This window comes from Corvus kubaryi, unplaced genomic scaffold (assembly GCF_017639235.1).
Source record: "Corvus kubaryi isolate FWS band 111438036 unplaced genomic scaffold, C.kubaryi_AGA036_p1.0 133, whole genome shotgun sequence".
Taxonomy (NCBI): domain Eukaryota; kingdom Metazoa; phylum Chordata; class Aves; order Passeriformes; family Corvidae; genus Corvus; species Corvus kubaryi.
Window position 1 is genome coordinate 15,534,625 of NW_024580667.1, and position 15,774 is coordinate 15,550,398.

A 15,774-nucleotide genomic window follows, 5' to 3' on the forward strand; every position below is an offset into this window, starting at 1 on the left:
CACTCCTTGTAAACATGACAGGTAACGTACAATACATTATGCAAAGCAAAGACCTAGGCAGATAGCCAACTTCATAAAAAACTATCTGCCTCTTTCACTGGGAAAAAAAAATTCTTCAAAGATGAAAATTAAAAATTCAGTGAACATCATTTGAAATTTGCAACAAGTCAAAAATAAAAACCAAGAAAAGTAGATGCCTTTATATAGCAACTTTCATATGATCCAAAACCTAATGCCAGTAAAAAACCCATGAAATTTGATAACTTCTACCTGAACACATGTACTACATTTTGATTTATCAGTCACATTGTACAGTCAGAACAAAGCTTATCTTTCCTGTGATAAAGGTGTGCAACCTGTTACATATTGCAGAGTTGAACAGACAGCCCACACCTTTCTAGAGTGGGTAAGGCTTTGAAGGTATTGCCATAGTAATCTTCAAATTATTTTTTGCGGGATAAAGGTCTAACATCACAAGCTAAAAAAAAAAATCATAGGATCATAGAATGGTTTGGGTTATAAGGGACCTTAAAGATCATCTAGTTCCAACCCCAAAGTTTGAACTTTATCTCCACTGGGGCAGGCTCGTCTGTGCAATTGCAATCTCCACTCTCTCAAGGCTCCTGTCATAGGTGCCTCAAGGGCTGTCACAGCCTCATTTAGAGCAAGTCAAAGTCAGTGCCATCATCCAGGCATCCAGGTAATGAAGTATCCTGCCTCTACAAATCTGCTTAGATATGGACTATTTCCAGATTTCTTCCCCAGTCCTCTACTGCTCTATTTCAGTCAAACACAGAGCACAGGTGAAATAAGGCAGCTCGGACTTGTAACACATGCCTGGCTTGTTTTACATTGCTGGTGCAACTGCTAGTACTCCTGGTAGCATTTACTGCCATTTTGCTTTCCAAACACATGAGTAGTGCCAAATCCAGAGGAATATAATCACAAATTCAGGATTAAAAACAAACAGTGAAACTACAAAATATATAAGCAACATAAGCAAAACCTTACAGGCTGCATAATGCTGGAGCAGTATTTTAAACAAATATGTTAGCACTTACATGAGAAGGGCTCATTGTTCATCTGAACAATTAAAACTCAATCATGCACAAACCTTAATGAAAACCTTCACTCTAAATAGGGTACAATCAGTACAGCAAAGTTTTACAAAAACTGATTTTAGATTTTCTTCTTACACGATATTGGTTTCAACAATTATGTCTTCTCTCTTCCACTCACCAAAAAACAAACAAAAAGGACATACGCAGAAATGAATTCTGAAGAACAAAAGGGAGACTCTTTTGGTCTTTTGACTGTTCATGTAAACACTAAGTAGTTTTCATCAATCCACACATACCTGCCTTTTTGTTTTGATTATCTGTCGATACAAAAAAGTCATAATACCTTGCAATATACCAAGTCTCTTTCCCTTAAAGTTTCAAAAATTTCAAGCAAAATCCAAAAATAAACTCTATCAAGGGCCAGATCATAAGAAAATTCATTCTCATCATTTGACTCTAGCATACAAATATTCCTTCTTATTCTTCACCCCCTTCTTGCTATTCTCTGTATAAATCTATTTTTCTACCAGCAGTTCTCAAAATCGTGGAAGATATCCATCTATTCTGCAGAACCTTATCTCCCCACACTCCCATAGCTAAAACTGATACCTGACAAGTCCACTCACTGACTTTATTATAATTAAAAATGTAGGTTATTAAAACTAATGAAAATTAATTTCTCAGTTTGTAGCCAATAATTAACCTATTAAAGGGAGTATACACTCTGAACTAAAGGAATACTGGTAGAAACTTCTACAACATCAGGTCCTAAATTAGGTCAGAGAGACTTCTGAGTCCTGGAGTACTTTACATCTCTAGCTCCAATGTACTTTAACAGGTTTAGATTTTAAGCAGTGTGGATTTCACCAGGATTTGAAATGCAATTGCTCACTGAAATTTATACTACTGGCACTGTTATTTGCTTCATTTCCAGTCAATTGAATAATTACTGGAAACAGAGTCTCTCTGATTATTTTAAAGTCTTTAAACATACCTTCAAAAAATATGCAGCCTTTTCACTTCACAATTTCTTCAAGGTACGTCACAAAACTAATACCTTTATTCATGGTTATAGAAAGCAGCTTTAAATACAGTTTGGTTATCAGAAGTCAATTCCTATTCTAGCATGTCCCTACAGTATTTAAACACTGATACTTTATCAGTACCAAAAGTTTCCATAACGTGGATCCAAATAGGTTATGTGCAAACATCCATGAAAATGAGTAATTCATATACCTGGATGGTCTTCCCTGATTTAATAGAGCTATTTGTGCATGACACAGTTGGACTGGAATCCAAAATTACCTTTCCTTTCCTCACATGTGATTTTTTGCATTATTTGTCTATAGCAGTTAGAGATCCTTCCCAGATGATGGTTGATTTTATAAGAGATGGTGGCTCCTACATGACTTTAGTCTATTCTTTGTCTCATCAGTCACATACTAAGTTGTGATAGATCTGACATAACTGCTTGGAAATGCTGTCAAGAGCAGTAAAATACCCCTTCTGCGCCACATTACAAGCGGAGCTGAGACCATGTATTATCCTCTCATTATTTCAGGTCATGATTTGTATTCCCTATGAACAGCTTGATACACTTCCATAATGACCTAGAATGCTGCAAAATATGGAAAAATATTCTCATTTTTTATTACTGATATGGAGAGAAATTTTTTTCAATTTAACTGAAATTTCCCACATGAATCTGTCAGGCTGAAAAGCAGGCTTCTCAAAAACAAACAAACCAACCAAATCAGACCATGAACAAGCAAACCTTCTCCCCCCTCAAAAGACTAAAGAAAAACTATAAAAAACCTCAGGCTCATCCTGGTACCAGTGAATACAGAGGCAAAAATCCATGAAAAAACCTTTTATGTCTTCTCAAACCATATGAAAATTTTAACAGAATGACTTAAACATGCACACACAGGAACACTGGTGCAGGCTACAGTTATAAGAGAAACTATCCCAAGATTCTTGATTCAGCCATATCACCAATGATTTTACATTACAGATTGAAGTTTTCCAAAATAAAGCAAAAGCAAACGGAAAACACATCCTCCTAGAAATGAAAGCATTATATTGAACCTGCACATTTTGATTTTTCTTAAATCAAAGCATCAATTCTCAAAGTTTTCTTTCCATCTTCTTCAGTAATTAGTAGAAGATGGAGAAAGAAAGCATTACTGTGAGTTTATTCTCTTTTTTTTTTTGCTTTCTCAAAAATTTCTGGAGACAATGTTGTTCCTGGTTACATCTTTTCAGCACTGTATTGCGAGGCAAACAGTATAGAGAACATATATATTTAGCAGAGTTGCATCATCATTCACTGGCCACTTGACAAGTTGACAGGAGTTCATAATGTAAGGAGTGGTTTTAATAAATTTCTAAACTGCTGAAGTCACTGTGACATACAACATTACCAACATCACAAACATTAAAGCATATGTCTTTATTATGTGTGTCAGCTAACAAAACAAAACAGACAAATAATGAAATATAAGGTAAAACTCCTATATTAATGTGACCAGGCAAATGTGCCACTAAATGTAATGCAGTCCTCAAGAAAAAAGGCTGAAATGAATTACTGGTTATTTGAATTATCATCCAGCATAATAAAATGCTTTTTGGAATTAAATTACCTCTTTTGAACATAAAAAGGATAATCATAGGCTTTCTTACTGAGTCTTTTGTAAATACTGAAAATAACTTACAAGTTACAATATTGTCATTTCAAAGAGTACTCATAAAAATTGTTCCAAAAATCATATGCAAAACAGCATCAGTAAGTTAATCACCGTTTCAATTGTCTCTCCATTAAGATAAGATTTTTTTTAGTTTTACAGCAAAATAAAAATTTGGCAAGGAAAATCACAGATAAAGCAAGGTGCTATTCTGATAAAGACAGAGAAGCATCCCAAAACATTCTTCAATTAATTAAAAATTAAAAACAAACAAACAAATGAAAAACTCAAAATGCCAAACAATAGACTGGTTAATTTTAGAACTTTAAATCTAAAAACACATATGTGCTTGGCCACATAAAAATAACTTAACCATGAAGTCAAGCAACCCTATTCCCAAAAAAAACACCAAACAAAAAAAAAAATCCCAAACAAACAAAGAAAAAAACCACAACAGATCTTAGTACTCAGAATATACAGGCACAGCTTCTAGTCTGCTACATTTTAGCACAGATCTAGGAGAGAACCTCTCACAGCAGTCTGGCAGGACATCTAAAGACAGTATCTGGAGAGAACAAAACTGAGCACAGGGCTACAAAGGCTGGAAAGGGAGAGAACAAATGCAAGGTTCCACATCTGTTTAGGCTTCTTTCACTTTTATAAGCAGCAAGAACCCAAAAGTCCAAACATCTGTGCAGGTACCAAGTCAGTCTACCTGACTAGAGATGGCCAGCTATGGAAAGATAAATGCTAAAGATAAGAATGTGAGGTTTATCCACCTCAATGAAAAAGGACTTGGTAGGAAGTTCCTTCTCAGTTAGAAACCCAGCCTCAGTTTTATCATAATCACAGGGAAAAGCCATATTTGACTGTTCTCTGAAAAGAAGAGCTTTCAGAGTTATGGGATTGTTTTGTTGTCATTGTTTTTAAGTCAATTCCAAGGGCCTGGGTAGCAATGATATGGCTATTCACATCCCATTTAAATTCAAGGATGATGGATAGCAATGCTAAACTTGAGCAGCAAAGTGAAGATCCAGGTAAAACAAATTTACCTACCCCGTAAGAGAAATCAGCATCGCTGTTAAGGGCAGGTCCAAATCTTCCCAGTATCCTCCTGTTTGTTACATGGGGTTAACTCTCCATTAATTATACTTGTAACAGCTACAACAAGGTCTACAGGTGTCTGTCTACTTTCTTACCCCATACTGCAGACCTATGTCCCGGAGACTTCCTTTCTGGTGACAAATTACTCCATGAGCTCAGAACTTCTCCCGCAAGTGTAACTTTGGGACAGAGATGTCCACCCTAACCTCAGCAGTACTGGCACAGCTTAGAACTTGACAGCCGCTCATGGAGGCAGTCATGTCATTTTCTCCCTAGTGCTATCCTGCAAAGCTACAAACAGGGGCACAGGCACTTTGTATCCCAACACTGGAGAGTCACAACCCCACTCAGTCACGCTCAGGTGATATCCAGACAAGCATCTTTTCATATCAAAGTTTTACTTCCTGCTGTGAAAGCTCTGTAATAGAGCTGACCTCAGCAGACATCACAAAAACAGTCATTCCCCATTAAAAAAAAAAAAGTCCAACCAAAAATATATTCTATGAATACAGTCTTAAATTCTTGGTAACTTCCATTCACTATTCTGACCTATTGTTTCATAGTTCATCTGTCCAGTACTGACTAGAAATATGACACTATGCCCTTTACTCAGATTTACCTTGATCTGAAAACAGTTTCATGTTCAGCACAGCAGCACCATCCTTCCTCCACTGTTTATACCTATGCCCAAGTATCACCACTCTTTACATGTCCTCGTTCTACTCTTTCCCCAAGCAGCTGCTAAAAGCAACTGAGAGAGAATACCAGGCAAGACAGACTTCTGATCCAACCTCAACTCTCAGCTATGCACCTTACCTATGGCACTAATCCTCCCTCCCAAACTACAGATGCTACCACACCATACATGCTTACGCAGCCCACACTACAGAAATATTCACTTGCCTTGTACAGCTTCACATTAGAGCACTGATCCATTAAACAAGGCTTATCAATCATTCTCTACACTTGGAAATTCACTACAGTAAAAGGTGGTTGTTTGTTTGGGTTTTTTTCCTCCAGAGAATGACACCATAAGATTGCTACCAAAACATTTATTCCAGACCACTACTAGATTGGTGAATTTCCAAAACGGGAGAGGGGAGAGGCTATGTCTGGGAAAGTGTGATCACTATTTATACACAGTATTTTTGTTTTCAATGTCTGATGGGTATCTCCAGTCTTTCAAAATCATAAAGCATCTGTATTTTTATGCATAGTACACAATTTGACAGACCTACAAAGGCAAGGAAAGGACAAGATTACCAGAGATCACATTTGTCATAAAACCAATTTGGCATTCTCTCCCCTTTTTGCACATAATCTTTTCCAGATTATGCCCATATTTTCCACTTACCCAGCAAGTATAGACAACTGTTGAAGCAGTTGTAGAAGCAGAGTCTCTAAAAGACCCTATGCACAAAGGTATCACACAAAAAAACCCACATAAATAATTAAAACATAAAAAATTATATATGCTATGTAAAATTTTATATCCAGTAGCCACCTTCTAGGACTTCAAACCTCATCTTAAGCTTATTCCAGATAAAAAATGTTATATGTTAATTGATCGAGACAAAATTTAAATTCTTACCAGACTCATTAAAATCATATAATGACTTTAGGAAGCATCCCTTCCAGCAGTCATGCAAAACAGAGCTTAGCTGTGCCACTGCCTGCAAAATCAAGGCTGCAGACTAAAACTGTAATAAAAGACTTGCAAATCAAGATGAGGACACCTGAATGTCCAACAAAATACAATTTAAAAAAAGTTCAGCACCAGCCATGTTCAAAACAACTTTCTGTACGTAATCTGCCTGTAAATCACATTCTCAGTTAAATATTTGCTTCAGAAATGCCTTCCTTCTAACAAAAAACAACTGGTATTTTTGGGCAAACTAGTTTTCCAACACAAATGCACAAAGGGACTAAAAATGGGGTTTACACTGGAACCTGTCTTCTTCACGAAGGTCTCATAAAATTGAAACAGATACCTGGCTGTAACCTAGGAAACAGCAAGTAAAGTCAAGTCCTGTGTAAACTATTATGTCTTTTAACAACCAGAAAATTAGAAATAAAAAGTGTAGTTCAGGACACAAATAATTTACTGCAATCTGTAAGATAAACACAGTCCATAAGTATTTCACATCCTTAAATGAAGCAGAGGCAGATACAAGCTTTGAAACTTGCAATTTCATTTCAGGAGGAACTTTCAGGTTCTTCTGGAGAATTTCTATGATCTGTCTTTACTTAAATACAAATCTTAACTATGTCTTCAAGTATGCAGAAAGCTACAGATTTTGTACACACCAAGATCCAAGCTTACAAAATATATATCTAAAACCTGCCATGCACCTGACATAACAGCATTTTCGAATGGCACATCCCTTTCTGTGCCTTTGATTCTAGATCAAGTGTGACATGAAGACCTGGGAGCTTTTCTAAAGCACCGTTTCCAAAAAAATGGAGAAGGTCATGCAATTCAGTTACCTGGAAATAAATATCATACTACATGACCTATTCCTTATCTGTGTGAGCATATTTTCCCTCGCCTCAAAGTTTCTGCTGTAGTTCCTGCTACTGCAGCTCTAGTGGTACCAGCCAGTAACACCACCCAAGGCAAGCCGAGGGGGCTGCTTGTGTTGTCACTGTCACATGGTGTAAAATTGCTGTGAGCAGGATGAGACAATGATGTGCTTGAATGACAGCAGCTGTTCTGTGTTGGCATGCCACAAGCAGAGCTGTAAGCACAGCCAGGTGCAATGGTGGGAATTCTGGGGGATAAAGGCAATGCCAGCACCTGTGGCACTCAGTAACTTCCAGGCATGCAATATTTGTTCTTTACAGACCATCTGTCATTTTGACAAGCTCCCTACCTGACCGTCACTGGAGCAGGCCACCTTCTGTATTTCCTTAACAAGGCCTTTCTCCCTTTTGTACAACATCCAATTTCTGCCTCATAAACAGAAAAGGGTATGGTAACTATGGTGTAGGAACCAGTGAATCATAAGAATTAGAAACACTCCTAGTTACAGTGATCAAAGCTAAATCCTTTAGGAAGATTATTCACACCAGAACCCTGAAAAAAAAAAAAAAAAATGTGGCTCGAGCACTTTCATACTGCATCTCTGAGATAAAGCACAATCCCCTGTGTACCTGCGAAGGGCTACCTCCAGTTACGCGTAACTACGGTGGGAACATTGTAACAGGGGCTGTTGTGCCTCTTGATCTATCTATGCAGTTCCAGGCCTGGCAACCAGCTGCGAACGCAACAGTCCACAGGCTGAGACCACAACTCTGAGGCCATTCAAGAGAAGGTTTATTCGGAAAAAAAAAAGAAATAGAGAAAAATAATACAAATCAACCACTCATTTAAACAACGACAACTGCGAGCCTGACAAGCAAGGGATAAGAGACGCCAAATCCACTGCCGCCCCTGCACCCATCGCCGTGTGAAACGACGGAGGGGCAGCGCTCACAAACGATGCGAGGCGGCGACGATTTCACCACTTCTCCAAAAATACGGCTGCTGGGGGAGCCGGCGTGCCCGAGGCGGCGCGTACCGCGGGAGCGGCGCCCAGGGGCAGGGCGAGACCCTCCCCGGCGGCGCCGCCCGGCCAGGCGCTGCTGGCTCCTCGGAACTTCGCCCCCCGCTCCGGCAGATGACCGATACCCGCACCGCGGCCACCACCCCCCGAACACCAACACACCCCTCAAACACCGCCACCGCGCCCCGGTTCCGGCTCCTGTCGCCGCTTTTGGCGTTTTCAGAAGCACTCTGGCCGCCCGTTCTGGCCAGCGTCTCAAGGAGGGCAAGGCTCTCGCCCAACTGCGGCCGCAGTTCATTGTCCCTTCGCAAGGGAGAAGGCGACGACCCATCCCGCGCAGGGACATCGGCGCGGCCCGGGCAGGTGCTAGGGGCAGCGAGCGCCCAGCGCCCCACCCCGACCCCGAGACCCTCGCCCCGCTGCCAGAGAAGTTGGGAGCGGCGCGGGCGCTCCCCACGCCGGGCAGCCCCCGTCCCTCCCTGCCCCCGGCCCTCCCTGCCCCCGCAGGACACGGGCAGCGTCCGCAGCCGCGGGACGCCCGCGGTTCTCGGAGCAGCAGCGGCGCCGGCGGCAAACACCTACCCGGAGAGCTTCCCAATCTTCACAAAGCTAAACACATCCATCCATGCGGCCGGCTAGCTCTGCCCGTCACACTCACTCACTCCAGCAGCAGCAGCGGCGGCGGCAGCAGCTCCATGTCGGGAGAAGGTTGCGTCCAGCGGCAGCAACAGCCCTTGCAAAAAAGCAGGAGCCGGCGGAGACAGCGGCTGCTACCCCCCTCCGGCGGGGAGCTGGGCGTGCAGCATCTCGCAGGACCAGCGCTCATCTGCGCGCAGCCCTCCCCCCCGCTCCCCCCCGCCCCGCTCCCCGCCTGCCGTGCGCTCTCCCGGGGTAGGTCCGGGAGCGGAGCGGCGCCGGGGCTGCCCGGCAGGAGCTCTGCCCGCAGCCCGCGCCCCGGGAGCCGGAGGGGAGGCGGCTGCTGTCCGCCGCCCCCCTGCAGTGCTCCAGAGGAGGGAGGCGGCGGGGTGCTCAGGAGAACGCAGGGTGTACCGGGGGGAGTTTCTCCTCTCGCCGGTGGTGTGTCCGCTCCGGTGGGCGAGCGGAGGGCGCGGGCGGTGGCCCGGGCGAGCGCCGATCGCCGGCTCCAGCCCGAGGCGGCGCTGCGGCCGCCGGGCCGAGCCCAGGGCTCCCCGCGGGGCCTCCCGAGCCGCGGTGCCGGGGAAGGACGGCAATGGGTCGGGGTGTGAGGGGCACGGCTGCGGTTCCTCGGGGCAGAGGCCGGCACGCTGAGCGAGAGGGGAAGGGGAGCCCTGGTGAGTAGGAGGCAACTCCTCCCCAGTCCGGGACCAGCACCCTGGGCCTTGCAAGCAAAAACTTGGGAAAGAAGAGAGCCCTCTTTCCTTCGACGATCACACTGTTCCATGCAGCCCCAAGGGTGGGGAAGGGCCTTTTGGCTTTCAGCCCTCGCACTGAGTGTTCATCAGCGGTGGACCGAGGACAGGCATCGGGCTGAAATCCACCGCCTGTCTTTTGGCACCATCCTGTGACCTCTCTACCCATGCCAGGAAAGAGACCTGAACGAACGGAGTCCTCGTTGTGACAGGAACATGACAAGGCCGGTTCGTGGCAACATAATTAAAGTGCAAGCACTCTTCATACACATCTTGTGGAGAAATTATAAATCCAGGGGTCCTGACACAAGAACAGTCCAGATGCATTGCCTTACACTTGTGTCCTGCATCAGGCTTTAAATAAGGCACTGGAGTTTAGGTCTCCAAAAGTTTTCTCTGAGCACAACAGGAAGGCAGGTGAAATTCAAATTCATCTCCACACAAACTCTACACTGTAATACAATAATTCTCAGTATGGGAATGGATTTTCTCCACTTCAGTGTTTTAATTTGTATGTTTGTTCTCTGAATAGATTGATATGTGCTTTACTTCATGCCTTTCCAGATTTTCAGTCTCTTCTGCAGGCTTGCACCTGCACTGTCCCACCAACCAAGAACTTAGAAAATTACAGTAGAGCCCAACACATGTACTCCTGCAGCCAGATGAAAACAATGCACTTTTTTAATGTTAAAACTTGTATTGATAGGAGAACAAAAAGAACAGGCCGTACTAACGCTCACTGTGAATTGGGTTTCAAACTATTCTTTAAAACAATAGCAACAAAGAATGATTGATCATCTATTTATATTGGGAGAACATTGAACTACCAGCTAAAATGCACTTGCTGGCCTAGCACAGATGTAAATGGCTTGGGCATACTCTGAAACACCGTATGAAATATTTTGTGCTAGTGCATCAAAATATTTATGTGGTACTTACATGCACTATATTTATTTATTTATTGTGATACCAGACTTTTTTAAAACTGCAGAACCTGTGCCTGTCATTCATGCTGCTCTATTCATTGGTAAAAGCTACAAAGATAACACAGTTTCAGCTGGTTAGAAACTGACTTATTTATAAATCTGTCATTATTTATTTATAGACTAAGGAGATAGGCCAAGATCGTACAAAGCTAACTGAATCTGATGAAATGATACACCATATATAAAATTAAGCACATATGCTCTGTATCAAACAGGGTTCCTGTCTTGAGCACTTCATGCTCCAAGGCTTCTCACATAAAGGTGCCTTAAAGCATAGTGGTGAGTGCCAGAGAAATGAAGGAATTCTAAGGGGTCACTGGAATTTCTGTGGTTTCAGAGTCTTTCAGTGGAAAGACAAATGTGGTTCTAGGATATACTGGCTGAGTTATTTCCAGTGGAGATATGAAGAAAAGCAGAAAGCATAACATCTGATCAGAAATGCCTTACTCAGCTTATTGAAAAAGTGCATTTAAGAAAAACAAGAGCAGGTTCAGGAGTGTTAAAGGTAGAAAAGAGTCAATCTTATGAAAGGAAAGAGTTTTGCCTAGCAAAACAAAGACTAAGAGGTAAAAAAGATTGTACATAAACATCAGTATAGTAAACACAGGGTGTGTACCCAAAATGATAGGCCTTTACGAAAGTCATTAACATTTGAAATGAAGCTGAAATTATCTCCTCTTTCTTTGGCTTTCCAAATAGATACATGTAGTATTGCTGTGTTTATAGTTACTTTTATATTTTTGTTTTCCTAGGCAGAAGCAATTGCAACACTGCAAATTTTCTAGAATGCCTGTGGAGATACTCTTGGACTAGCCAACACCCTGGAGGTCCATTAATAGCAATATCACAGGAGTCTTACTCCCAGATGTGAGACATGAAAAGAGAACCTGGACAAGTGTCCTTCCTACTGTGCTAAATACTGGTAACCTTTTGGAGCTGTGCAACGTGAGAATCACACACAGGGAAGGAGACTGGGGTATGAGAGTGAACTTTGGTTCGTGGTTCTTTGGCTTCTGCTGTCATAGCAACTGGATACAAAACTGTCAGTCTCATAGTAAAAGATTAAAATTTGCCTACCCAAAGAAGTGAAGTGGTGGGCGTTGTTCTGTTTCAAGAGTGAGAGTTGATATATGTAGTTTGGACTGGCTTTGAAGCCATCAACTGTGCATTGAAATAATATTTTGGTGTTTTATCTTCATTTGCAGGAACATCAGCTAGACTGTGTCATGACTGAGCTCTTGGACATACATTTATACCTTTCAGTTACTGCAGTGGGAAGTCAGGTGAAGTAAAACCCATTTGAATGTGACAAAGGTACGTGTAAACGCTGAATGGGAACAGACAGCCAGAGACAGCAAACCAACATGTACTCAGTATCTCAGTAACAAATAATGATTGAACATGAACATTCCTAATCTTAAAGTACGAATCTGACATCAGTTCCTGGCTGAATTCGTACCTGGCTTTTTACACCTTTTTTTTCAGAATAGCATCGTAAATACAGCTTTTTGGGTATGCTTTGTTACTATGTACTATTACCTTTTTATTATTCCTGGCCAAAGTAATCAAATTAGGATACTTAATACTAATGCTTTGTGTAATTCAAGATATCCTTGTGTAGACTGTGGGCCAGTAAAAGCCGTAACTTCATATAGTATGGCAGTTTCATAGGCATTTTTAGAGAAGAAAGTCTGTATCATTTTATAATCCTCCGTGTTCTGAAGGAAATGGCAGACATATGTACGTATACAGACAGGAATGTTATACTATCTAAACTTTAAAACCAAGTAATCTGTAAAACCAATTACTGTAAAGACTTAATTTTTTTAAGACCCTGTTGGTTTTGGTCCTAGAGAATATGCTATGAAGATGCATTGTATATATCTTTACAACTGACATAAAGAAACACTTTTTTTTGTTCCTGAGTTTTTAAGGTTTTTAATTTTTCCTTCGGAAGCACTAAATAATCCCCAGAGGAAGATGCGTTGCGCTTTCCTGGATACCACACAGCACAAAATTTTAGCCCTGCAGCTGGACCAGTAGTATCTCTTGTCATTTACAAGATGAATCAAATTTGATCCTGGATAATTTAAATAAAGACAGGTAGAATCCTAAAACAAAGACATAATATTTTAATACTTCTGTAGGTCTCACAAGTTTTTCTCTCAGTGAATTAAAAACTCATCACTATAGTTTTTTTAAGACTAGTCAAGTAGGGTTTTTAATGATTTCGAATCTTTTAAAAGATACTTTAAAGTGCTGTGTCTCATCTTCAAAATGGTTTAAAATTCATCAAGTTGGAATGGTTTTTTTAGATAAGAGCTGAAGTTTCTATGATTTTTCTGCAGTGCTTGGTATTACTCATATCCAAATGGCAACAATGTGTGTGTAGAGAAATGTGATAATAAAATCCATTGAGTAAGGACGTGTTAATACATAGCTGGTGATGCAAAGTTTCAAAGGAAGATATTTTGCCATTGTGATCTGCTACTTACTGAATGTTATTTCTAAAGATAATTGGTTATGATTCTCATGTAGTAAGTCCTGTAGTACTCTGGGTACTTGTATTCTAGACTGTTACATTCTTTTTTTCAGCCTTGAGCCTTTGAAACATGCATTTTTTAGAATCCATTTCTATATCCTGGTGCTTACCAACACTATACAATTCTATATAAGAACACTTTAATCGCTACAGACTTTCTCCATGTCTACATTTACAGCATTATCAAGAAGTCCCTCTGCTTACCATGAATCTATGCACCAGCTTCTACATGTCATTTTTGCCACCTGTGTCAAACAGAGTTTTTTTCAGGCCTATTTTTTCATTGACCCATACAGACTGCTGAGCCCTTCATGTTTTCAATTTTGCTGAATAATTTAGTGTGGTGGACATGCTATGTCACATACAAGTGCAAAATAAGATCATAGATGGTTGAAAATCTAAATAGCAGATAAGATTTTCTTTCTTGTCAGCTAGGAAACAAATCTAGAAGCCTAAAGGATACTGAATTGCATAGATCAATATAAGCAAGAATATTTCAACTGATGCAACAATTCTGCTGAAGCCAGACATTTGTAGTCAAACCTATATGAGCAGATCTGTTATAAAGACAGTTAACAAAAACTACTGGTTGCTATTATGAACTGAAAAGTTTTGCAGTATATTGAACCTGTAGCTTTAAAAAAACACCATTAAATAGAGTATTTGCCTATGTTGCAATACACAGATGAGATCGAGGTAAGGAAAAGGACCTTAGATAACACAAAGATAGTAACATTTTCTACTTCAATGAATAATACAAATTATTCAATACTAATGCATTAGTTACTTTAAAATAAAATTATCTTTATAAGAAAGGATTCACTTTTCTGGAATGGATATGTATGAAATATTCAAATCAGAATATGAAAAGAACTATTATCTACAGTTGATCTTTTACTGACAAATGGACCCAATTCAAGAAAATCTTAGACATGCATATAATGAGGCTTATTCATGGCATCACTTAGTCTAAAATATAACTTGAAACAATCACAAAGTTAAGCATGTGTTTAAGTGTTGTTTGAATAAATATGACTTCACAAATCATAAAATATATAAAGATGAATCAGAGAAAAAGAAATTTGAAATGCTAATGTGCAATTAAATGTGCTTAAAATTTATTTACAATAAAAGGAAAACTGAGGAAAACTGCATCCACCTTCTTTCTCAAAGGCAAATCTGAATCCTGCCACCAGGGCTTTTTTTTCATACTTTAACCAAAACCAACTGCAGAATGAAAATTTTGTGGCAACTTCAGAGAAAGTGATCAAAGTATGCATTTTTAAATTAATAAAATTTTAAAAAACAGTACTACCACTGAAGTCTTTCTAGTACTATCTATGACTACTATGATCAAACATGTATTGAATTTTAAAAATTAGAGGCATATTCACATTTTTATTAAGACATCATCAAAACCAAGGGGAAGATTGTTATAGTAGAATCATATTGGGGGAGGAAGCCTTTGGGTTTCTTTTGTGGTCTGACGTTTAAAGTTTATTATTATTATTATTATTATTATTACTACCCAGTAGCAGATTCATATATTAGTTATGGATTAAAAATTTGCCAGCTTGTCTGTCTATGAACACAAAATATTTGTTTTGTTTTCCCTGTTGGAATGGGACATCATGGTCCAAACTCAATACCCTAAACTTTTGTGGATTTTCCTGGGAAGTATATAAAACCATCAGAGCAAAGAGGGGAAAAAGCAATTTCACAAGTGCAAAATAGCTTACAGTCAGAGCAGAGAGAGAAAAAAAAGAAAAAAAAGCAGATTTTCACAATGAACAGAAACGTCACAGACGCAGCATTTGTATCTGGGTGCTAAAACCTAGTTTTCTCAGTCCATATTTAGGCACTTGCACATAGGTGGCCTACTTGTCAGTAATACTAAACATTCAGAAATGAGAAAGATATTGCTAGTTACTTCTAAAAACCAAGCAGCTTATACAAAGTTGCCTGAGTATCTGAAGAAACAAACTTCAGCACTTTTAGTCTTAAAATTTCCAGACTGTACTTTGAAAGATCACACCCCATATTTTATCCACTACAATGTGTTCTTTTGATCTTAACTGAAGGTTTAATACATGTAGGCCTGTGAATTATATGTGTGGTCTCAGGCAACGAGGAATTACTCTTAGCTAAGGTAAATTACAGCACACTGCAGCTGCTGTTCCTGACTGCAGCACCAACAGAACAGCCACTCTGTGCATCAGGGGTTGTTCTCAGAGTAAATCTGTGTTTGCAAGGTGTGTACAGGCAACTATTTCATGTGGCTTGCATTAAGAATGCTGTTTTCTCCAGGCAGAAGACTGCAAATCTGTCTATAGTCTAAAGTACAGAAAGATCTTGCTCAGCATACTGAGTAACATGATAAGGAGTCTTGCATGCTCAAGAACTTCCGTTTATTCAAGTGACCACTGGTGAGTGTCACTAAGGATTTTGATTTTTGTTCAGG

At 40.3% G+C, this 15,774-nt stretch overlaps 1 protein-coding gene and 1 long non-coding RNA gene across 6 annotated transcripts in view; one reads left to right on the forward strand and one right to left on the reverse strand.

Moving 5' to 3' along the window:
- FRMPD4 (FERM and PDZ domain containing 4) overlaps positions 1 to 15,774 on the reverse strand; it is a 341,898-nt gene that overhangs the window by 295,084 nt on the left and 31,040 nt on the right. Inside the window, exon 1 of one of the 5 annotated variants that reach the window (XM_042037709.1) lies at positions 8,977 to 9,213. The exons of the other annotated variants lie outside the window; for them this stretch is intronic. Coding sequence (XP_041893643.1) covers positions 8,977 to 9,017 — 41 coding nt within the window. The 5' untranslated portion in view covers positions 9,018 to 9,213. Of the gene's footprint in view, positions 1 to 8,976; positions 9,214 to 15,774 lie in introns of those variants that run through there. 5 annotated transcript variants of the gene reach the window in all.
- On the forward strand, positions 9,624 to 14,917 carry LOC121669161. The gene is made up of 3 exons (XR_006017622.1): positions 9,624 to 10,013; positions 11,524 to 11,747; positions 11,977 to 14,917. It is a non-coding gene; the product is annotated as an uncharacterized LOC121669161 (long non-coding RNA).